Here is a 25,932-nt window from a genome sequence, read left to right as displayed (position 1 = left end):
ATGATGAAAACTGACATCTAAAAAAAGCTGAATAAAATCACCTAAGTTTGGACCTCAAATTTGACATGACAAAAAAGGCTTACACAAAAGAATAGAACGGGGTCAAAGTATATTAAACACATATGTTGTAAACTAAAAAAAATGTCACCGTCGTCTCGTTTTCCCATACGGTTGAATTTTATTTTCTTAACGGCAACTCGCTGTTGTTTATTTCTGGTTGCCATGTTATCTAAAGATTCTTTATTTTGGAGACTTATGGGAAATTCCACATGCTATGGTTGGAAAAAAAGGCATGCGGTCCTCGGGAACATTTCACACTTATTTTTCATTATAGCACTAATTTTTCCTTCCACATAAATCTGTTACTAAAATTAATCTAGGAGAAAATGCAAAAATAAAAAATCAGAAAATAGAACTTATTTTACACGAAAGGAGCATGCCGTTATTCACTATTCCTTTAATCATAATTCTTTTCATCCTAATACTATAAATTGGTATACATTGGTTTCAGTGCATTTTTTCTAAGTCAGAATTTTACACAAATTCATCCTGCAACTCAGGCCCGGATCCATAAATATTTGATTGGGGCGGAAGTGGGCGGAAGTGGGCACCAGATCAGAACGAAGGCGTTTAGCACCGAGTAGGGGTAGGTACGGGAGTAGTCCAACTTGTGGCGTAATTATCTCTTTCATTTCATTTCACTGTGATATTATGTTGATGGACCAGAAGGGGTGGGGGTAGTGGGCAGAAGGCTGGGTTGTAACTAGAGTCACGGATTAGGACTAGAACGGGAGGTTGACAGGCTTGAAACTTATCCAGTAAATCTACGACAGTGTTTCGAAGAATTTCGGATAGATAACTGAATTATGCATATATAACAATATCTGTATTCACAGTATTTTCAAATGCATTATCCAAAAACGACACAGCAACAGCACTCTTTCGGTCCTGGGTTAAAGTATTTTACTCTCTAATCTCGCCATATCACAAATTTATATTTAGATAATTTCGACTGAAACAGGCCCAATAATAGTGTGTGTGTGTGTGTGTGTGTGTGTGCTGTATTTTCGGATAGGATTTATATCATTACCCTTAGACATTAGTTATTACATGCGAGCTGATTTGTAGGACACGTTCCTGCGAATCTGGGCATGTTACAGTGGCCATTTGCAAAGTGTTCCCGTCATTCAAGCGTTGTTTATATGATTTAGATGGTACAGCCGATTTACTCCTCCACCCCCTCTACCCCAAACACACGCCTTATGATTCATTGCGTTTTTAGCATTTTTATTCACTTTTGCTTGAAAAGTGTAGGCCACGGGCTGTAGGGCCTACGGATTGATGATTACGATTGTAAAACTGTTTCGCGAAGAAAGGGGATTTTTTTCTGTGTTAATGTATCCTGGTTCTAATATTTGCAATTTTTAACGACTGTCAAAGATCATCTTTAGGAGATATGGATCCACATCAAAAAGGACAAACTGACTCACAAAATAACATTTCATTCAATTTTACATCTGGACTGGACAAATGTATATGTCACATTACTTAATTGCAAATTTTCTTGCCGTTAAAAGTGCCAGCATAAATATACCAAGCTTCACAAGCTTACATATGTTATCTCGATTAAAATACGGGTATATCTCGGCCTATATATCATCAAAGAGAGGGCTTTTTTCTTTCTTTCTTTCTTTTTTGGTTTAGAGCATACAGACACAATTTTACAATATTGCGACCTTCCGCTTCTGGAGGCGGAGGAAAACCCCAGACCCACCACCGGGTAGTATTTCATCACGGGTAGAACCACTGATCTTCCGTAAGCAAGCTGGATGTCTTCATCACGTGAAGAATTCTATTGACAAATTTTGGCAAATGGCAGTTCAATCTCTTTGGCCAGAGTTTAATTTTTGAATGGAATGGGTAGATGTGTTTTATAGCCGCTTATATTCAATATAGGGTAAGGTTTTTGTTGCAATTCTGAAATTCTCGACGGTAGAGCTGTGTACAGAGGTTTTAATGATCGCAATTTACTTTACAGCAGCTTTTTTTATCGCTGTTAACGAGCTTTTGTGGAATTGTAAATTTAACTAACTCTTGTCACCACTACATCTATTGTATGTAAACGTACTTACAGCAGGAAAACTGCACGTATCTTTTATATCGTTCAGTCGAGACGCAAACGTAATCATACTATTTTCTTGTTGACAGACATAATTTTGAATCTAAAGTAATAAAGCATATATATTAGTCATCATAACTACAATTTCACAGGTTGTTAGACGGTTTTAGATTTTTAACATTTCATTTCAAAAAAGATGTTTGAGTTAAAGCTGAGAGAAACAATTGACTGGAGCGTGCACGGATGTAATGGAAAGCACCAGTCAGTATCCGCTAAACACGAAATAAACATTGTATTCGGACTGAAAAACTAGTAACGTTATGAACTTGATGGTAACATTGGAAACCCATTTATTAGTATATAAATGAAATTGAATGAAATGGTGTGCGCTTACCTCTACTGGGACCACTGTCCACACCTTCATGGCTGAAACAATGATACGTACTTGACTTGCATTTGACTGCAGTTAGAACAGTTTCTATTACTATTAAGTAAATTAAAGAAATATTTTTTTCAGCAAAAAACTGAAAAGCTGCAATGGAAATGATTACCTTATTTGTGGGAAAATGTTTGTTTAGGGCCCTCCATGCACGTAAATCCTACAATTTCTGCTCGAAGTTTATTTTGTTTTATAATTATTCTATATATTCTTTCATGTCTATAAGGCCTATTCAACGTTAAGTAAAACATACGCCGCCAGCTGTAAACAAACGCAAAATGACGTTTGTATGGACGCCGCCATCTTGGTATTTTGATATTTAACTTCAATAAAATGAAAAGTGATATTTACCTTATAGTATGTAAGATGCAACTATTGATAATTTTACACGCTGTATAAATACATTATAAGAGGTCCAGAATTAGGTGACTTCGAGACTGACTTTATATATTATGTAATAATTCAACTTAAAGACCTAAAGACATTAAAATGAATGCACGAAATGCATTGTAAATAGATGTAATTAACTAATTTTGACAGGAACGACCGTCCATAGCCGACATGCATAATATCAAATATCTTAAATTTACTAAACGCTCCTATTTCACACGCAATAGTTTCGAGCTGACACAAAGAGTTATATAAAAACAAACATGGATATCAGAAGTGCACTGGTTCTTGCCTTAGTTCTAAGACCTGTTCAGTGTAAGGCTAGTTGTCACAATGGAACTAAACTAGACAAGTAAGCATTAAGTATATAGGTTTAAATCTCTTATCAAATTTATAGATACAAAAGCACAAAATAAAATCTTTGGGTCAGTTATGGATTTTAAATACGTTTTTATATTTGATTCTTGTTTACTTTAGCTCTGCAAATCATTTCATAGTTATTCCTAGAGGAAGAAGAGATGGAATTTATGTGTTGATTCGGTTGTTGCTTCGTGCATTTGTGCCAAAGCATAATTCTAAAACCTTTAATGAGTATTCATAATACTCTGCAATCTTTACATAAAGTCATTCTAGAAAACTATTCCATTTATGTTATATGCATGTATTCTATGTCTATAAAATTGAATTGAAAAAGCGATTGAATTATGTTAATAGTTAAAGGGAATTCCTATAGTTTTTTATGCGCATCTTTCTGCGCATCCGACACTTTCTATGGAAAACTGAAGTGAAGTCAACATATGTTGAAACATGTGACAGACAATCTTAAATATGAGGAATCTTGAATGAAATAACATTTTTGATAAGTTTTATCGGTAATCAAATGTTGATACTGGTTTATGTTGTATTGACAAGTATCATGCCTGACAGGTTTCTTGCCATTTTTGTGGTTGTGTTTTCACATCGCATTTTAGTACAAAGACAGTGTTGTTCATATAATGTAAGACAATTGACTAAGTACTGATAAGACAATATCTCCTTTCAGATTATTTAGTATTCAATTATAGAAAGAATTAAGAATTTTAAAAACTTTTTCTAACTTCTAGCAGATATACATGTAATCAATTTGGTCAGGTTCGCGCCATTTTTCGTCCAAACAGGTGTTGTATTCAAGCGGTCTTAACATAAAATTTAGCCTGGTGACCCATACATTTTTAGCTATTTTTATGCTCATAATACAATTATTTATACACAAGAAAAACAGGAAAAACATCTATGAAACAGTTTTTTCAAAATTTGAAAAAATGATATTCATTATGGGTATTTTTCATTGAAAAATGTTCACAAAAGTGAATATGAAACAAGATTTTTTTTTCATTTGTACCTATTATTGTAAGGATATAGTATTACAAATATGACTATGATATCAAATTAGTATATAATAAAATCTGTAAAAAGAATAAACCTTATTGTGGTGTCTTGATGTATATTTTGGTTGTGATTTATAAAACAGCAGAAAATTATGAAAATGTTGAAAAATCGCTGGCAGTTTCAGCAACAGTGGGTGTGTTCAAATCATTTTTTTCACAAAAACAAGCCTGGTGACCCATTGTTTTTATTTGTTCATTGTTTTCAGCACAGATTTTCCTATCATATTATGTGAATTTGAAAAAATTCTATGAAAGGAAAAAAGACTATAGGAATTCTCTTTAATGCAAAAACGATTTTTGCACATCAAATTTCTGTTTGTCGAATTTATATTGAGCTGTGTCTGCATAAATAACATGACTTCCTGAAACATTCACCGCGAAAACGAACACTATGATTATTGTATTAAAACAAACCGACACCGTTTGTCACGATGGGATAACATGTCATATGGCCATTTGCCAGCTTTTGATGGTAAAGGAAGACCCGTGGTGCCCCTCCGGGCATTATTACACCGCGGACTGTTTCCGAGTATAACCTCTTACATTCCGTAAGCCAGCTGGCCGACATCCGCAAATGAAGAATTCTGTGCCCCAAGGGAGGCTCGAACCCACATCGGTGACGGGCAAGCATGGCCGTAGCAATATTGAGGCAATCGAGGCATTTGCCTGGGTCATTTTTTTCTGCCTCATCGGCCTCGGTCAATTTTTTTGCCAGTTGCCTCGGTTGATTTTTCGTCTGGCCATTATTTTTGGTCTCCGGGTTTGGTTGTGCCTTAGTTGTATGAATTACCAGCCGTTCTTGAAGAATCTGATCTCGGTTTAGAAAGTATTTTTCGAATAATTTGTTATAAAAAATATGGAACAAACTATAGCATATATCTACGACGTCACAACTGTGTGGTGTATGTGAGATATGTCAGTATCGTACTTCGGTTGGTGCGTGCATTTCAGATATTCCCAAGTACCAGCTAGTAATGTAGAGGTCACTCCAAGGCGCGTAGCTTGGCACACTCAGTTACTCTGCTGATTGTGGAGTAACATTTGCAATCAAAGTCTAAGAATAACAAGAGGTTCATGATGACCCTATATCGCTCACCTGTTAATTATGCTACATGCAATATATTTAAGGTCTGTGCCATGTGGTTCCAGAAGATTTAAAGTCTACTACTACAAGCGTTCTTTGTTTTGAGTTGGTGACCTAGTTTTTGATCCAACATAACCCAGTTTTCAACTTGGCCTAGGGAGCATCAAGATAAACATTCTGACCATGTTTCATGAAAATAGTGTCAAAAATGTGGCCTCTGGAGTGTTAAAAAGCTTATCCTTTGATTTGAGCAGGTGACCTAGTTTTTAACCCACATGACCCAGATTAAAACTTTGCCTAGGTATTATTAAGATAAACATTCTGACCAAGTTTTACGAAGATAGAGTCATACATTTGGCCTCTAGAGTGTTAAAAACTCCTCCTTTTGTTTGAGCGAGTGACCTAGTTTTTTAATCCAAATCACCCAGATTCAAATTTGGCCTTGGAATCATAAAGATAAGCATTCTGACCAAGTTTCATGAAGATAGGGTCATAAATGTGGCCTCTGCAGTGTTAAAAAGCTTTTCCTTTGAGTTGAGTAGTGACCTAGTTTTTGCCCCCACATATGACCCAGTTTCAAACTTGGCCTAGGAATCATCTAGATGAACATTCTGATCAAGTTTCATGAAGTTAGGGTCATAGATATGTCCTTTAGAATGTTAAAAAGCTTTTCCTTTGATTTGAGCGTGTGAAATAGTTTTTGACCCCACATGACCCAGTTTCAAACTTGGCCTAGAAGTCACCAAAATAAACATTCTGATCAAGTTTCATGAAGATATGTTTACAAATATGGCCTCTAGTGTGTTAACAAGCTTCTCCTTTGATTTGAGCAGGTGACCTAGTTTTTGACCCCACATAACCCATTTTTAAAATCAATAAAGGCATCTTTAAGATAAACATTTTAACCAAGTTGTACGAAGATAGGATTATAAATGTGGCCCCAAGTGTGTTAACAAGGTTTTGACTCCATATAACCCAGTTTTAATCTTGGCATAGGAATTATCAAGATAAATATTCTGACTAAGTTTCATGAAGATAGGGTCATAAATGTGGCCTCTATGATGTTAACAAGCTGTTCCTTTGATTTGACCTAGTGACCTAGTTTTTGACCCCACATGAACCAGTTTCGAACTTGGCCTAGAGATCATCAAGATAAACATTCTTTGCAAGTTTGTATCAAATCAGAGCATAAATAATACCTCTATATGGCTGAAAGGGCCAAAATAGAAAATGTTGCCCCTTTCAGGGGCAGTTTCACTAGGACCCATGATGGAATCTAGCCGGTTTTCGAAAAGAACTGAGATCTTATCGTGACTTAGGTTGTATGTAAGTGTGGTTAAAATTGAATGTAAAAATGTCACTTCTATCGTGTTCATAAGGTAAAAATTAACAAATTTTGGCTCTTTCAGGTGTCAATAAGGGGCCGTACCTCCTGAACCTATAGTTGGATCTGACGGATCCATCATGGAATCTAAGATCTATTGTTGTTAAAGATATCTTGCAAGTTTGTATCAAATCAAACCAAAAATGAAGTCTCTATATGACTGCAAATTTTGGCCCTTTGAGGGGTCTGGCCAGTTTTCGAAAGGAACCGAGATATTATGCCAATACAAGTTGAGTGCAAGTTTGATTAAAATCGATTGCAAAATGTGGTCTCAGTCGTGCTCACATGAAATTGTGGACGGACGGCGGCAACGGACGACGGACGGTCACAAAAGCTCACCTTGTCACTACAGGTACCAGGTGAGCTAAAAAAGATAAAAGATCGAAAGAATCAATTAAACGGATCAGACGAGGGTATGAGGCTAATGCCAATGTTTGCGCATATATTACTAAACTGTATTTTTGTAGATTTGTAAATTTCAGTAGAAAATACAAGACGGTAGCTTTGCTTATTCGTTTGATCTTAAAACACCACACACATCCATTTCCTCCCCTCAATAAAAACTGTTACAAATCATTGCGCAGATTATCTACATGTAGACTGCATCTATTTTGGACTCCTACTTACGAGGACATGTTTGAAGAAATATCAGACGTTTGAGCCATTCAATTAAGATGCTCCACTTTTTTATGTAATTTATTAGCTAGTTCAGTAATTGATAAAACATTTCTGTTTCATATGCATATCTGAAACTCTGGGAGACGGTCAAAATAAATGTAGAATTACTTGAATATAGATTTTAAATTTGCCTAATTCAGATTTTGGTACTCCTAGTCCTACAGCTTAGTAAATATTTCACAATTGTCATTCATATAATAATTTCTATTGTAGACGCGCAGTTATATTTCACTGCAAGTGTTGCTCAAATGTAGATGATAATTCTGATTTATATCAAAAAACGTTTTACCATATTACAAAAGTGGATGACAGGTTAACATAATTTGATATCCTTTCATGATCCTTTCATGATTCAGACACGTCAGTAAAGAAAGATTTAGTAATCTTCAAAAGATTTATCGGATATAATACTGAATCCAGTTTAGCGGTCTAAAACGTTTTATGTATCAAAATGACAGTATTTGACATTTGCATCATAATCTAAACACTGCATGTTGCAAAAAGTACCTATAAATGATCCGATGAAATTGCTTTTAAATGTAAATAGCGAAATGAATGACACAAGGTGTCTTTTTGTGTTTTTAGTTGCTTGGATCTCATTACTTGGTATTATGGACATAGTTGCAGTGTCATTGCATTTGTAAAACAAATTGAGAAAAACAAAGCTCTTGGTAACTGCGTTCGAATAATATAAACAGGCAGAAACCTTAATACTGTAAATGTAAAGAAATTAAAAAAAAAAAGACAACCCCCCCCCCCCCCCCAAAAAAAAAAAAAAAACAACAACAAAAAATCAATGTCTTGTATCAACTGGAGATGTATGTTGCTACTATTATTCCAAGAAGAGTGGCGGAATACGTTTCTCGTCAAATTCTTCGATAGAAATTATAGACTTAAATTACTCAAATTTAGAATTTAGCAAAACTCATTCAGTCAGATGGGATGAACCTAATGATAACTTCTTGTTACACATTTATACTTACCATTGCTTCAAAGTTGTACGAGTATTTTATACGAATAAAAATTTATATATTTATCATACTAGAAAAAGTATATTCGTGTAATACACTTTAAGTCTTACAGCTTTAAATATATCCATAATGTCTGTCTCAAACAAAATATGTCATACATTGTAGATACCAGTTTTAACTTTGATCTTCCCTATTCAGGTTCAAATAAGCTCCAGGATTGTAGTATCAGTAAAGGAAGAGGGTGAAAGGTTTTGCCCATAATTATATCAAAACAATATCTTAGAACTTTTCGTTCTGAACAATAGAAAAGTCAATTTGGGAAGTTTCTTGACTGGCTACTTAAGGCAAGTGACTGCTTAAAACCTGTAGGTGTCCGCTAAGGTAGGATGTACTGTATACCTCTATCACAGTTCAACATTAAATCTGTGACAAAAAGTCTCTTTGAATCTTCGTTTCATCTTACACCTCATCCCCTCAGTCTTCAAATTTTATTTATTGAATTTCTGTTTTAATATTTTTATTTTCAAAACAAATCACGATATGCCTGTGCGTATGTTAGTATGCTGAGTTATGTACCTGTCATGTGCATTATAGATATACGCAGGTCATACGACCCAGTCGCTTTTACATGCTCTATTCCCAGAATCTTTACCCTTGGGGAGATTCAACTGACCCACAAAAACGGAAGAGGATTCCCCTTTTCACATCCTCCTGCTGAGTAGCTTCAAATTTAGTTGCGCTACGCCCTGACTCCCCTATATATGTAATAAAATGGGCCTGTTAAAACAAACCAAATATCTATTTCCAAACATTAACAAGGATTGCATTTTTCATTCGTGTACATGTAATAACTGGATCCCGAGTTGATATTCGCACCCCTCCCATCGTCATTTCGTTCTTGGGCACTTATAACCACAGCAATAATTTACGGAACCTGGTGATCGGGAGGTTGGGGGCTGATTACATGCTCCATAAGAAAAGTTTACATACCTACGTTTTCTGGCTATTCTATGTTAAATTTTCTACAATATAAATTCAATTTTTTCCAAACCTAATCTGATCTCAAAGTACGGTTAAGATTCAAAATAAACCGATGAATTCGTTGGCGCCAAAAGCAAAATCATTTGAAACTTAATGATTTATCATTATATTTTATATGTATTTCATTTTTATCAAAATATCATTGATGGACAACGGTGCGGTTTATTTTCACTTATTTTGAAGAATATTAAGCGCCAAGTTGCCGTTGAAGCGTCATATGCAGACGATAGGTAATGCCGCGTGGACACGTGGTATCATGATCAATTGATGGAACTTCATTTATGCTGTTATCATTAATTAATATGTATTTGAATGTTCTTTTCAACCTAATGAAGCTTTATTTTAATTTTACGTCGCAAACAATTTATTAAAACGCTATACATGTAGTGATGAACTGGTCCAAATTTTGCAGGATTATAGATTCTTCCTTCGTGCTATGGGTCCCTCAGTGGCAGTGCCAGTAACATTATACCATCGTATACCATTTATCATTAATTTTCATTTGCTGGTGGTTGGTTCATTCAATCAGACTTTTGTGTCAAAACCAGCTTTTGGGGCATACAATGGCAGTTCTTGTTTACACATGCTATTCTGCCAATAGATGTTAACATGATAAAGCATTAGTTTTCAAGGCACTGTAAGATAAATTCATTATATCCATATTAGTTTAAACATAGGCACCTCACAAAAAAGACATGTCTTCCAATATTCTATTCTACGAAGTGTGTATATTATTGGTTTTAGTGCACTCAAACTCACTTTATTTGTTTACTATAATTTGAATCACATGCCATTGAGTACATGTCGTATGACTGTTTTATCATAATATCAAGGCTAAATTTCTATTGATCTTTAAACTCAACATGTATTCTAATGTTTACAGATTACTGTATACTTCATACTGATAATTGTCTTTAATTTGCACTGTATACCATTAAAAAAAGAACGTTTTTGTTTTTAAAAAATAGTATAAATATATTTCGCATTATTCAGAACGATTTAATATAAAGCCAGAAAAGTATAATTTCAGTAAAAACTTTAAGACTTTGCATTGTATCTTTGAATTGCGTCTTTGATCATACCTTTATTCGTTATGTCTTGTGGGTCTTTATGAATGTAGATCGCCACCCATTTGTCTGTAAATCTTCATATTGTAAAACTGTTCAGAGGAGCCATAATTCCTTGTTACAAGTTGAAATCTAAAATACTTAATGTCTGATATATCCGAAATCCAAGTTGTTAAACAAAAGTGACCATTGGGTTGCCATTGATAGCATTCTGTAGGCTGTTATAGATAATGCTTGAGCGGTGTTTAAAATTTCATTATCATCCATGCACACAGTCTGCTATTAGTCTATTTGGTTAGCAAGGATCTCTTCATAGACGAATGAACTCACCTGACCTTTTACTATGCAATGGTCATGCAGTCGACGGTAAGTCTTTTTTGGAAATGTTTAGCCACTGGAAATAGAAATTTTGTGAAAATTGCATTATATCAGCAAAATGTTATCGCATTTGACAATTTCAGCTCTTTCCTGCAGGAATAGCTTTTAATTAATTTTTCAGTCTCAAATGTGTTTACACAAAGTATCGTTTTACTTCAATATAAAATTCATTATTTTCACCGAAATATTGGAGGTTTATATCAAAAAATGTAATAATGACAAAAATCTTACCTCTTTAGCAACAAAGAACTTATTTGACCTTTGCCCTTTGCTGTGAGCTTATTTTGACCTTCTGATGTTTTCCCTACTTAAAACTATGCCATCGAACGTAATTTCTTGGCCTCTTTTCAGATATACAAAGCTTACTTATAACATATACATGTATAATATCCGTTCAAATTAAATGTAAATATGAATATCTGTTGATACACTTCCTTGTTTTATACACTTGATTACGTTTGCCGGCACTTTAAATCAAAAGGTGAAGTTTGTCCACCGATATGAATTTCCAAGCGGTGTCAAATACATATACGCCACAATAATTTCATTAATTGAAGCGCTTAACTATTGTGTTTCTTTTTAATGAAAAGATCTAAAATATAACACATCTTATGTCGTCAGCAGAAAGTAATTCTATGTAATTTGATATGCTTATTATGCCTGTACTCGCTAAATGTATTATGATTTATTTTACACGTATTCTAGAGAGCTTAGGGGGGTTTTATCATATACAAATGTTATCGTATTCGTATTGTTTTACCATATAAAAGTCCATAAGTCTTTTGTAGAAGGGCATATGCACAAAAATGATGGTTTTTTTGCAATAAAGGACAACGTTGTTTTATATACCTTCGGATATACATTGTATTATATTTAAGCCTAACTATATAGTCATTCGTGTAGGTATGATCTAGTGAATCGACTGCTAGATGAAGATAATTGTAAACCGAAAATGCCACCAAATTACAACACAGGTTAGTGAGCTTTCCAATTAATGTTTATAACAGTAAAAGATAAATATAAGTAAAAATATCGAGTTCTGCTGTTTTTATCAGCATACCTTGAAAAAGTACGACGGTGACTATAATGTTATTTATAATATACTTACTCAAAAAAATGAAACATATAATTAATGTACTCACGTGTTAAGATTCAGGTTATGTGTTTGGTTACCTCGCCCTAAGTGTATTTACATATGAAATTCGATACTTTTGAAACTGTTGCAGTCCGGCAGGTGTATAGAAAAGAGGTAATGTTTTTGTACACAGAGGTGTTTGCCTCTGTATCATTTACTTCTACTCGAACTGAACGTCATTTTAATACATATATATGTAAATAGCTTATTTCCCCAGGAGGTGCTACTTGGAAAAATGTAACAATCATGTAGATCTTACGTAACTGCAAAAAAACTATAATTCAAGTAAAATTGCCGAACTGCTGTTTTTTTAACTGTATCTAGATTTTGTTATCATTTCTGTTTTCTTTTTAGATGGACCTGTAACAGTTTCTGTCCAGATTTCAATTTATGATATGCAAGGCCTGAGGGATGAAACAATGGTGAGTTTCTACATTGCTGAAAGTTGTTGGAACGATATTTATAGGCTACATTGTACCTAGTATATTAACGAGCAGACAGCCTTCCGTGGGACAAGTAACTTAAGATTTTGTATATAACGTACCAATTCAGATGTATTCTCAACATGTAACTTACAACTTCTCGCCAATAAATACAATGGCGGACAAATAGTATTAGACATATTGCGTTACAGTTATTGAATCGTTAAAGAAGGTCTTGTGCTTTATCTACTTAGCTAATAGAGTCGATTTAAATTAAACGAATTTGATGTCATGCTGATTTGAATGATCAAAACGTCTGCACGTGCAGCTCCGCCTTAATTAACCGATTTCTCCTGAAAGTTTAATATTACCTTATGATAATAGCTTTTATCTGATTCGAAACATAGTAGTTATGGCCCTTGAAGTTGAAAAACTGCTTTATAATATTATATTAGCCGAAATTGTTCAGATTGCATGAAACAACTGCATCTCGTTTGAGTTTTAATCTGGTAAAATCGATTAAATAACAACAGAATCATAAACTTGATTTAGCAAAACATCATATGTACCCTTTTATTATAGACCTCACATAGATTCTGTAGAAAATAAATTCCGCATTATACTGTCAATCCTGTAATGATCTAGTGATCGTCCTACTTTCATTAATCAATATTCATAACGTTGCTCAGTTCTATAGATAGCGTACAAAAAAGACTCATTCAGTTCTATTGTAATATCAATTAACATTGCATTTTTCGGTCTCTTCTTAATTACTGAGTATCAAGTAGTTTTACATGTAATAAAATTGAGAATGTGTGCATCGTGTGATCAGTCTTGGCAAAATCCACTCTAGGCGAATACAACATCCCAGACCAAGCTATTGTTATTATATTACCCTTATTGTTTTTTACAACAGAGACATCAATTCTTAAACAATGTTGTCTGCATTTAATCAGAATTCATATAACTCCATTTTGACACGTAGCCAATCGATCGGTCTTGTTCCATTTTGCATATCGGGAAGGACAGTCAGAGGGAAAACTAGAAATTGATACTGATTAAACGACATCTCCTATTAAAGAAACCCTCCATCAGGATTGTTCTAATTAATTTGATTCATCAAAACACATGACTGAAAGAGTGTGTGGTTACTTGTCCATGTACATGTATGTATATAGACTAGTGGAAACTCAAAAACGTTCTGAGCATATTTTTAGAAATCTTTGTGTCCACTTGAAACTGGTTCGCCCATTTAAAGTTAATCGCATACATTCTCGGTTGCTGTTGAAAATAATCATAATCCCACAGTCTGACGTATCTAAGGTATCTCTGACATTGAGAAATAACAAAAGAAGCAAGCTCTTTTTGTTTCAAATATACACAAATATTCTTCCTTTCAATGAGTTAGCCTCCGCGTTTTTGGTGGGGTCAAATTGCAGACGCTCATGTCGAGAAAAATTTATCTCCTAAAATGCATTTAGACATAAATGATTTAGATAATTCAAAGTAACCATGAAAGTGTTAGCGAATTACTTTTAAATTAAATAAATGAAAATAGTTTATAAATTTCTTAAAAAGGATTTGAGGTATAAGAAAAGATTGAATGATATAAACATTATGTAACATACTTTTCGACTTTGCAGTAGATTTGACAATAATTTAACAATAGATGTTTCTAAATGTGTGTGAAATTTAAAAAAATTGAAATTATATTGGCAAAACATTAAATGCTGCGTTAAAAGATTTGTTAAATGTATATACGAGTAGTGAAAACTTTGAAGGTCCTCTTTGGTATAGTTCCAACCAGTCATTCCTTTTTTGTTTTCTTATTTATCAAAACATAAAAAAGCTTAAAATATGCATTTGTCTCGAGAGTTTTATTTTAGTGATCTTATTTTTAGGATTACGAGTGTACCTTATATATCAGACTAAACTGGACAGACGAACGATTAGATTACTCACAAATAGCTTCATATGATTACCTTACACTCACTGGTGAAGATATTCGTAGATACTGGGTACCAGATTTATACTTCCATCATGAAAAAGAAGCAAGTTATCACGAAGTGTTTCGTTCTAACGAATTAGTTTATATTGAACAGAATGGAAGTGTAACGTATTCTGCAAGGTATGATAATACATGTATTAATCTTTATACAAACGAATCATCGGCGGTTTGACAAATCATATTTCCTACTTCATGTCTTTCAGTACTTGGAAGTAAGATAACGTCGTCATTGATTCATTGCCACCTTTGAAAAATCATTAAGCTATGATCTAGATAAAACTGTAAACACTAAGTCGTCGCAAGCGTGAACAGGATGAGCGACTCAAACTAGACTCCACCAAGGCATGCAAAACACTACCAAGGCTGAGGACAGTCACCAACGCACAATCAACTGATATCTCAATTACACTAAGGGCTATTAACTGAAACCCATCGATCAAAGCTATTTTGGCAGTTTGTCTGAAGTATAAATATTGTCTACCACAATACTGACTTGCTTCAAAAACAAAATATATGCAAAACGTCTGAGAAGTTGTGACTGCCAAACCGGACATAGTTGCCCGTTCGTGTGTGTCGGAAAAGAAATGCTCGAAAGAATTCTAGATTTACTAATAGCAATAAAACTATAAATTGGCTGCAAGCTATGATAAAAGATGAACGACCTATATATATATACTGTTTTTTAGATTGACGATTCTTTCCCACTGCCAGCTAGACTTTTATTATTACCCTTTTGACAAACAGAGTTGTGACATCATTGTACAAAGCTGTAAGTCACTTTACTTTATTAATTTTTCTTACATCATAGCACGAATTCATTAATGTTCATTAATGTCAGTCACACGTTGTACATGTTTGGCAATTCTGATGATTATGGATAATCAAAAAAGTAAGTAATATACTAGAGAGCACTTGAGTGCTTTAGTTTGAACAATACAATTAAATGAAAGGTCGGATGATGGAGGAGACAAGTGTGTATTAGAATCTAGGCCTCTAGGTTTTGGAACGTTGCTTTACCCGATGGATATTCTTCCTTGTTTTTTTTTTTATTAATAAGCTATTTGGGAAAACCTTTGTAGCCCTAGTTTTCTGTGTATCAAATAAATACACAAGTCCAGATTTGTTAAATAAACGTTTACTTTGCACTGAATAATAATCGATAATTCATCACCTTTTGTTTTCAATTTGATATAGGACCTGTTGAATTTAAAGTTAGATTATGCCCAAGTTTCATATTTTAAAAAATGAACAATTACTATACAGCATATAAGTAAGTAAAATATATACATGCTTATGTTAACACTAGTTAACACATAATAAATAGTTACAGTATGAATTTATACTTCGACTTAAAATCAAGTCGTTTTTAACAAATGACTGTAACTGTATGACATTATGTTGTGGTGCCACTCTGCATACACAGTTATTTTTATATTATTAGGTTATTTAACATTGTTCTGTACAATACGGAGATATATTTGGACGAGTACCCAGCTGAGAAAACCGTATTGGACGCCTAGCGGCTCGTCCAATACGGTTTTCTCAGCTGGGTACTCGTCCAAATATATCTCCGTATTGTACAATTCAATGTTAAATAACCTTTTTATTCTATATCTTTTTTATTAAAATGATTCACTGAATATTGTATTTCTGCCTTCCTCATTTCAAGACGCATAATCTAACTCTGTACATAGAGCGCCTTCTTCACCCGATTTACATTCGGAACATTTTCACGCGTTTCGGGCTTTGTCGTATGTTTAACATGGGACTTCTTAATACGGAAAAAATAGAGGGGTTTTTTTTGTGCGCACGTGCGTCTAATAAGGTAATATATTGTACGGTCACGTGTTGCAAATGAACGTTCACGATTGGATAGATAAAATAGATATAAAATAATTAGCCATATTAGATACATTGACGAGGATATCTTTTACATTTGAGTCATATTGAATACATTAACATAATATTTGTAAATTCTTAATAGAGACACAAGATTTACCCCATAATCAATAAGTTTTATAAATGTAAACAAATTTTAAACAGTTCTGTAACGTAGTTTGGTAACGTATTTTTTAAAATACAACAAAATTAAAAAGCACATCTTGTAATTGTAATATTTGTGTATTTCTATTTGTTAGTGAAACATTTTAAATTACTATCAAACTAAACGGACACTCAGTTGTGTTTGTGTATTTCTACTCGAATGTCATGCAAATTGTCCTGTACAACATGTCTTATTTTGTCATTCTGCTTCTGTTCATTGTTTTTATTATTTTGTTTTTTGAAGACATGGTTATTCTAGATATTATTCCACATGGACAATGTATAAGAACAAACAAGTCTTTGACTGTATTTAGAAAATACGTGGGGCAAATGATACTAGAAAAGAACCATTAAGCTAAGCCTATGAGAAGGACCGACCCCCTTTACACCTGCCCGACATTTCCATTGACTACAGGCATAATTATATTTTTTCAAGCACTCAAACAGTGTGCCAGTCTAGTACCCGGGCTCTTGGCTCGCGGCCTTCATTCATTCTGTTGCATTAATATGTTTTAACGAACTATTCTGTTCTTCATTTGCTCTTTATTTAACTAGATACATCAAAGGCAGATGACCTCATTTTACAATGGACAAAGAAATCTCCGTTCAAAGTTCAAGGGACAAAATACATTTCTATTATCGATAATTCTACCACAAGTTCCTTCAGTTCACCATACGCTGATCCTCGTATGTATTTATAAATGTATATGATAGACTAGAAACATAAAATGTAACAATACTGAAGCTTATATGATAATATTACAAACAGTGATTTTACGACATAGCCTTACTACAAGACATTACAGAATGCCAAACTTACACAATCAGCTGCGGTAAACTTTTTCAGGATTTGGTTTAAACAATATTTTATTAATCACAATTCATTTACAACAAGTACATATATCAAAAAGGCATACAGGATTGAGTAGGAAGCTGAAAGCTTATTTGAAACTCTCTCCTTTCAGGATTTGTGTCCAATAGTCAAGTAAGTAGTTAAAATAAATGAAAATGAAGATGATGCAGCCTTAGAGCAAGGTGATAGGAAACGGTCGACAAATATTTAGTGAAACTAAGGAAATCTAAGAAAAATGGAAACACTAGATTGTCGGTGAAACAAAATGCTGTTTTTAAGAGTTTTATTTTAAAGAATGTAAAAATATGTAAATAAATTTATTCTATGATGTAATACTTTTGTAAACAGGTTTATTTCATTACAGTTGGAAATTATTCAACTCTGCGCGCAAACCTTCGTTTCAGAAGGGCTCAGAAAAGATATGACGTCATGTACATAGCGCCTCCAGTTGTCTTCTTTCTGGTTTCAATTTTATCCGTCTTACTGCTGGACGTCGATGACCTTAAAGCTGAAATTGATTCACGAGTAGGCCTATGCACTGGAATGTTGATTTCAACAGTAATGTTATGGGGAGGAATTTACGCAAAACTCCCACCGGTGGCAATACTGACCATGCTGGATACATGGATGGTTGTGCATGTTGGTCTGATAGCAACTACCATTGTTTTAAATTTGATAATATATCGTCGGGGATGCTGCAAGGTAAACACTTAAGTCATAAGTGTTTGTTTGTTGTTTTTATAACTGCGAAAATGTGCAACAAGCGAATACAACTTCATTTCCAAAAAGAAAAATAACAGCTTTGATTATTTCGATTTAATTCCACGCGTGAAATCAGTTAACATATAATGTTGGTTTTTTCTTGGGTTTAAGTCACACTGAAACAAATTGAGTTATATGGCGACTTTTTCTAGCTTTTGATGGGAGAAGAAGACCTCAGGTACCATTCTTGGCATTGTTTCGGGCATGAGCGGGCACCTGAGGAATTCTACCCCCAAGTGAGGCTTCAAACCCACATCGGTGAGAGGCAAGTGATTCAAAATCAGCGACCATAACCACTCGCCTTAAGAGGCCCCTAGAATATCTATATATTGTTGATATTTACATATGTTACGGGAACGTATTTGACATCCGTTCTTATATATATTCATTAAGGTTGGGTTAAATGATCATTCAGTTGGATGCTCAATATTGGCACACGTGAAGGACCTTAACTACGCTGGATTCAGAACATAAAATTATGTCGATCCAGTTATTTCTCATGTGTTTTATATGCCGTTATAGACTGATAATAATTGTATTGCAATAACATGATATTTTAAATAATATGTTCCCTTTTTACATTTTACAATGCATACACAATTAAATAATGTATGAATATATGCGCTGTTCTAATAAAAATAGTTAGTACAAAGTGTCATATATTTGAGAGGTAGCTTTCATTTTGTGCTTAATAAAATCGTTATCAATGTATCTTGCTCATTCTGAGAATGATGCTGGCTGCCTCTGTATAGTCATTTATAATTCGGCATAAAATCATAAATTCAAAACATAATTTATTAACTGAAAGTTTGTCCATCTAAATGCGGTACTAAATCGCTGTGAAAACACCACTAATGTGTATCAGTTTGTTTTCTTATTATCCATAATGTCTTACTTCAATGAGACAGCACTCATTGCAATATAAATACATTCAAGATAACATTTACTTTTTGCAATATTTGCTAGAAAACTTTTTTTTTGTAAAGTCAGTATAGTATTATAGCATTTTGCAGACAAATCAGCGTTCGCTCAAGCTATTAACTGTGATATACAGATATATATTTGTCAGTTTGATAATTAGGGTTTGTTTGTTTAAACGTATTATTGATATTCACGTAGCATGTTTCCTTGTAAACATTTAATCTGACTGTAGTTGCTACTCCAGAATCCTTTCGACCCGAGAAAAATGCTATTAAAGGATTATTTTGATTAAAGTGTACTAAAAAAAACTAATTTGTACTAAGAAACTAAAACATACAACTTTCTTTAAAAACATATATGAAAGTGTGATGTATAATACGTTACTGGAACATGAAAAATATCATGTTATCAATTGGACATACTATGGTTATTTATATTATAAGGCAAAAGGTCGAAACTAAACCCCATTTAGGAGCATTCTGTATTAGTATTCTAATTATTCTTTGCTTAACAGTTACTTGCTACTTGTCTAAGAAATATTTGAAAGCAGAATGAATATACAACATTTGAATTCTTCAAGTAGAATAAGCCATAAGTTTCTCATTAGTTTTGCTTATTAGTCCCCTACTGGTTGAAAACCAGTTTCGGGGACTATAGGAATGCGCTTTCCGTCATTCCGTCCGTCCGTCCGCAATTTCGTGTCCGGTCCATAACTCTGTCATCCATGAAGGGATTTTAATATTACTTGGCACGAATGTTCCCCATGATAAGACGACGTGTCATGCGCAAAACCTGGACTCCTAGCTTAAAGGTCAATGTCACAATTGGAGGTCAAAGGTCAACAGGGTTTTTTCCTGTCCGGTCCATAACTCTCCCATCCATGAAGGGATTTTAGTATTACTTGGCACAAATGTTCCCCATGATGAGACGACGTGTCATGCGCAAAACCCGGACCCCTAGCTTAAAGGTCAAGGTCACAATTGGAGGTCAAAGGTCAACAGGGCTTTTTTTCTGTCCGGTCCATAACTCTCCCATCCATGAAGGGATTTTAATATTACTTGGCACAAATGTTCCCCATTAAGGGGCGACGTGTCATGCGCAAAAAACCTTGACCCCTGGATTAAAGGTCAAGGTCACAATTGGAGGTCAGATGTCAACAGGGCTTTTTTCCTGTCCGGTCTATAACTCTCCCATCCATGAAGGGATTTTAATATTTCTTGGCACAAATGTAACTCATAATAAGACGATGTGTCATGCACAACTTTCAGACCCCTAGCTCAAAGGTCAAAGTCACACTTAGCAGTCAAATGTTAACATAGCATGAACAGGGTCTGTTTCGTGTCCGGTCCATAACACTGACATTCATTAAGGGATTTTAATATCTCTTGGCACAAGTGTTCCCCATTATAAGACGACGTGTCATGAGAATATCCCGGACCACTAGCTCAAAGGTCAAGGTCAGAATTGGGGATCAAAGGTCAACATAGTTTTTTTCCTGTCCCGTCAATAACTCTGCCAATCATGAAGGGATTTTAATTTTACTTAGCACAAATGTTTCCCATGATGAGACAACATGTCATGTCCAAAACCCGGACCCTTACCTCAAAGGTCAAGGTCCCAGTTGGAGGTCAAAAGTCAATAAGTTTTTTTTCCTGTCCGATATAGAACTCTGTCATTCATCAAGGGATTACAATATTTCTTGGCATAAATGTTCCCCATGATGGGACGACGTGTCATGCACAAACCCAGTACCCTTGCTTAAAGGTCAAGGTCACACTTTGAGATCAAAGGTCAATAGGATTTTTTCCTGTCCGGTCTATAACTTTGTCCTGCAAAACAGGATTTAGATATCATTTGGTACAAATATTCCCCTGGATGAGACAACATGTCATGCGCAAAACCCAGGCCCAAGGTCTAATGTCAAGGTCACACTTAGAGATCAAAGGTCAGACACAAGAATGGCTTTGTCTGGAGCATTTCTTCTTCATGTATGTAGGGATTTTGATGTTACTTGGCACAAATGTTCACCAACATAAGACGGATTACCATGCGCAAGAACCAGGTCTCTAGGTCTAAGGTCAAGGTCATATTTGGAGGTCAAATGTCAAATTCAAGAATGACTGTACGGAGCATTTCGTCTTCATGCATGGAGGGATTTTGATGTAACTTTGACCAAATGTTCACCACTATGAGGCACCCTTGTTATTAGAATAACGTCCCTTTGTTTTACTATAAATAAATTTTATTGTAACTTTTTTATTACTGACGGTAGAGAAAAATCGAGACCACTTTTCTGTGGTACAACATGCAAATGTTAAGGTGTATTTTGACCTATCTCTACCTGGTAAAGAGTTTCTTATGGACTAATATTATATAGATGTTTTTTTAATTTTTTTTAAGGATTAATTTCCCTTTGTTGTTACTATGAATTCCTTCAATGATAACTTTTTTATAATCGGCGTTGTTATAACATATTGTATAATAGTACAATATTGTTTATACACCATTGACAGATATCATTCATAATGTTATACTGCAGTAGAGAAAATTAGGTGCCTTCCAGTAGTGGACTTTTTATTGCATGGCAATACTTCATTCACTTGTTTTTCTTAGCCAAACACATTGCTCTTTATTTCTAGCAAATTCTACATATGTTTGATAAATTGCCTTTCAAAACTTCCAAAACTTCTGCTTATAAGCTTCAGGACCAATTTATAACCTTTGAGAATGAGTTCTTTAATCCAGTCATAATTACAGCTTTGATCAACACTAAACTGTGTATAAATTTCAAGGGCTTAATCTATTAATATAATATGCTTAGGTGATCTTTAGGCCATTTTACATTTTCAGCCACTTTTTCAAAGTAATAATATAAAATCCTCAGCTTCTTTTTCTTGAAATGGAGAAACAAGTCTAATATGATTTGTAACATGACAATGTGAACTTATATTTGTTCAGACTAATTTGCTCTTTGTTGAAATTTATCTCTCTCATTCTTAACTGAAAATGTCTTTATTGTCGTCTTTTAGCATTTATATTCATCCCTCTATTTCCTTTCTTCTTTTTCTCATTGTATTTTTTCTGTTTAAAACTACATTTTCTCTAGTACTAATCGTTCTTTTTAACTGATTTTTTATATAGTTTTCTGACGTTTAAGTTCGAAATCCTAGTAGTAAAATCCTGACTTTGTTTCAACATTAATAGCACACTATCATCAAAAAGCACATCCAACTGTTTATCCGAAACACTTTGAAATAACAGCCGATGCCAATGTCTGTTACAAGCTAGGCGTAACTAGAAAGAAAAGTCAGCAACAAACTTTACATAAGAACCAAATTAAATTTATTCAAAGAAATGTACAGACTGCAGCTGATAACACTAAAGTAGAATCAATACCTGAAACAACGTCCTTAAATGTGTAACACATAATCACTAAATAAACATACACTGATCCTGACTGAACGCATTTAATAAGGGTATATAATATTTGCCATTACATACTACGCATATGCTATGCTGATTAGTTTTGTTTTGGCGAGGCTGTTATTTTTTTCGAAGGTAGCTGTTTCTGTTTGATCATATTCAGTTTTTTAACAGCTGCATAGTGGCTTGTGTCATAAGGCGAATACAAGTGTGATACTGGTATAATTATTAAAGCTCCGCCAGTGAGTATGTCCTTCAGCATTTGCGACAGAACCTGCAATCCGGGTATTTTGAAGTTGATTTACTCTTATTGTTTGGCGAACAATAATACAAAGACAAGGATCCAAAGGAATATGTATCTTCCCGGAACGCAGCCTCCAAAAGGAATACAATCTGTAAAAAGATCCTTTGGAAGCATAGAATGCAACCAGGAACAATAATAGCAGGCTTGGTTTGATTAAATCTGTTCATGAGAGGTAATGAAATGTGCAACACCTCTCACGCCCCGTAGCACCGGCGTAAGCGGAACTCTATTACACTTCTGCTGAATGGACACCATGATTCCAAAGGACCAGAAAATATAACAGCACTGAATCCAAGTACGGGGAGACTTTTACGTCCGCCACACGGCACTTAGTATTGCTGTTGTGATAGTTAATAAAATCTGTAGAACACCACGCAGCAGCGTGTGCATACGAATGTATTACAATTAGACAGCAATTAGACAGCAAGGTTGAAACGAACACATTCACACAAAGCCTACTTAAAAGAGATTTATGTACCACTGTATAATTATTAAGAATGCATTTGGTCTTGATGGCATTATTTTATCTAACAATACTGTTACATGTATTATTGTCATGATAAAGTTATTGTGGCATTTAAAGCGATTACTGTAAAATAGTTTCAAGCATATTGCAACTGTATATCAAACTTTGCAGCATAGATAAAACATACCTCTTTGTGATATTAACTTTCTGTTCTTTATTTTTATTTAGCTCTACGGGTGCATCTGGAAAGTCATTGCTGTACCGCTTGGTGTGTTTTGTGCCATCTACATAACTTTCTCCATTACTTTTACTTCTCTTTGGAAGGCGGCATAGTTCATTGATTACATCCCTTGGTATACAAACTTCATCAATTATTACATGTATATTATTTGAAATAATGTATACATTTTATTCGTTCAAATTTAATTAATGACTTATGAAAGAGTACTACAGAAAAACATACAAATCAAGGATCAAACAGGTGTTTTAACTCCCTCTTTAATGAACTTTTATTTTAGAATTATAAATTCTTGAAAATATGTACGATGTGTCAAAAACAGGTATGATAGGCTTTCGGCAGAGGTAGCTATGTTTCTACACGGAAGTAATTATTCCATGTGTTACGAAATAAAGCATTTTTACAGTCTTTAAGATATAATTGGAGTAATCTATTTTAATGATTGTGTAAATAGAAGTTGAAGAATAAAATGTAACACATATATAATATATAATTGAACTAATATACACATTTTACGTCATAGAATGCGCCCAAACTGTTAAGATGTGTCCGATTCTATGGTTTTTTCATTTTTTATGATATTCATGTAACATATTTTTCTGCAAACATTCAAACTGACTCTAGTTTTTGCTTCAAAATCCTTTTGACCCAAAACGTAATTTGATTACATTGTATTAAGAAAACTAAAATATACAGTTTGTCTCGGAAACATCTTTAATTACGTAATCTTGTGATTGGAGGTGGGGGTAGAATTCAATTATCCTACAATATTATCTATGTAATCAATTGACAGTGCATTTGTCGATATCGTATTATTAAATGGTGATATTCTTCTATGTGGCTTAGAAACTTGTTAAAGATGTATCTGGAGTGTAAGCTCACCACACAAGCAAGCTCTAATCTGTGTAATTACTCATTTAAATGTAATAAAAATATCAAGATATAGATTTGATACATTCGTTGTCATTTTGGTAAAACTATGCCTGGCTTTGTTCATTGCACATTTTTCATCATAACTATTTTCGCAATTGACAGCATGTTTGTTCAGAATAATATGGGATGAAGGTCATCTGGAGCAAAAAAAAACGGTGTAAAATCATTTTGAATTTTGAAAAAAAAATATCGGTTTTAAGTAGAACACAATTTTGTTAAGTTTCCATCATGAAAAGGACAACGCTCTCCTATTGTCATGTTTTAATGAGTAGAAATAATTTGATTAACAGTCAGTGATATCAAAGATACATTTGTGTCCGTAAAAGCAGTTCCTGAAAAGAAGATATTTCAAACATTCCGCTGTTTATACATTTAAAAAAAAACAGTTACCGATCTTGCCCTAATCTCAGCGTTAACCGAAACGACATGTCAGTCCCAAAATGTGCCGCATAAGGCAGGTTTCGCCATAAGGGAAAGAAAGGGTCACCGCAGTGTACAGCCGGAAACAGGAGCTACATGTATTTCACGATATTGATGGAGAAATCTAAGAAACTATGCCGTCTTTTTTTTAAGAAAAAGTGGACAAATGTGAAAGACAGCAGTCTTAGTAATATGCAACAAGCGTCTCTTCACTCGCTTCTTCCAATGTATACAAGGTAAAACTCTGTGAATTTCCTAAACATGTTAGAGGGAAAGCAGATGGACAAATGTTAGATATATTTAGTACATTTTTTTAACACTGTTGAATATCTGAATAGCATAGTACGTTCATGTTCCCCAATACTTCACTGTGCTTATCAAGTAAGGATCAATTAATATATATTTCATTTTGTCCACGCCTGTCTTACATTGCTGTCAGATTAAGATTTTTGTTGTTCTTGGTTTCTGTTTTATAACATAATTGCGATAGAAAAGCACAAACTGTTTGTACTTTTCTGTTCTTCTTAGATATTATTTCTATATGAACATTAGAATTATTGGTGATAACTACGGCGTTCTATTTTGAACATCGTTTTGCCAGCTCGTAAAACAATGGGTTGACGAGAGAAGATACCTGAGTACTCGAAGAATTCAATGCTGAAAGTGAAACTTGAACCCACATGGGTAAGGGGCAACTGATTTGAAGCCAGCAACCTGAACCACTAGGTCAAAGAGGTCACTTAGTATCAAAAATAATAGTAGGAGGTTTTACAGTTAAATCATGTTCAGAACCATAACCACATTCAATATATGTATCTAAATAATTTTACCTGATATTCATGAGATATTTTTACGACATTGTTAAATTAAACTCAGATCATCTTTCAGCTTTTCTTTCTCTATCCACCAATTTTCAAATACAGTTGGATGGCTTCCTTACATGAACAATTCAATGCCCCAAGTGAAACTCGAACCCACATCGGTAAGGGGCAACTGATTTGGTCAAAGAGGTCACTTAGTATCAAA

The 25,932-nt window shown here is 34.2% G+C and overlaps 1 protein-coding gene across 3 annotated transcripts in view; it reads left to right on the top strand.

Annotated features, from left to right (window-relative positions):
* Nucleotides 1-3,156: 3,156 nt before the first annotated feature.
* The window catches only part of LOC128546612 (glutamate-gated chloride channel-like), a 33,708-nt gene continuing 10,932 nt past the window's right edge, over nucleotides 3,157-25,932 (top strand). Inside the window, exons 1-8 of one of the 3 annotated variants that reach the window (XR_008366093.1) lie at nucleotides 3,157-3,300; nucleotides 11,882-11,952; nucleotides 12,468-12,535; nucleotides 14,437-14,663; nucleotides 15,230-15,312; nucleotides 17,142-17,273; nucleotides 17,804-18,141; nucleotides 23,544-23,668. Coding sequence is in view for 1 of the 3 variants with exons in the window: in XM_053517571.1 (XP_053373546.1) it covers nucleotides 3,212-3,300; nucleotides 11,882-11,952; nucleotides 12,468-12,535; nucleotides 14,437-14,663; nucleotides 15,230-15,312; nucleotides 17,142-17,273; nucleotides 17,804-18,141; nucleotides 23,544-23,648 (1,113 nt within the window). In the remaining 2 variants the exon portion in view is untranslated. Of the gene's footprint in view, nucleotides 3,301-11,881; nucleotides 11,953-12,467; nucleotides 12,536-14,436; nucleotides 14,664-15,229; nucleotides 15,313-17,141; nucleotides 17,274-17,803; nucleotides 18,142-23,543; nucleotides 24,501-25,932 lie in introns of those variants that run through there. The other 2 variants (XM_053517571.1, XR_008366094.1) reach the window with 2 other exon arrangements.

Source organism: Mercenaria mercenaria, chromosome 11 (assembly GCF_021730395.1).
Source record: "Mercenaria mercenaria strain notata chromosome 11, MADL_Memer_1, whole genome shotgun sequence".
NCBI lineage: Eukaryota > Metazoa > Mollusca > Bivalvia > Venerida > Veneridae > Mercenaria > Mercenaria mercenaria.
This window is presented reverse-complemented; position numbering and strand designations above follow the sequence as displayed.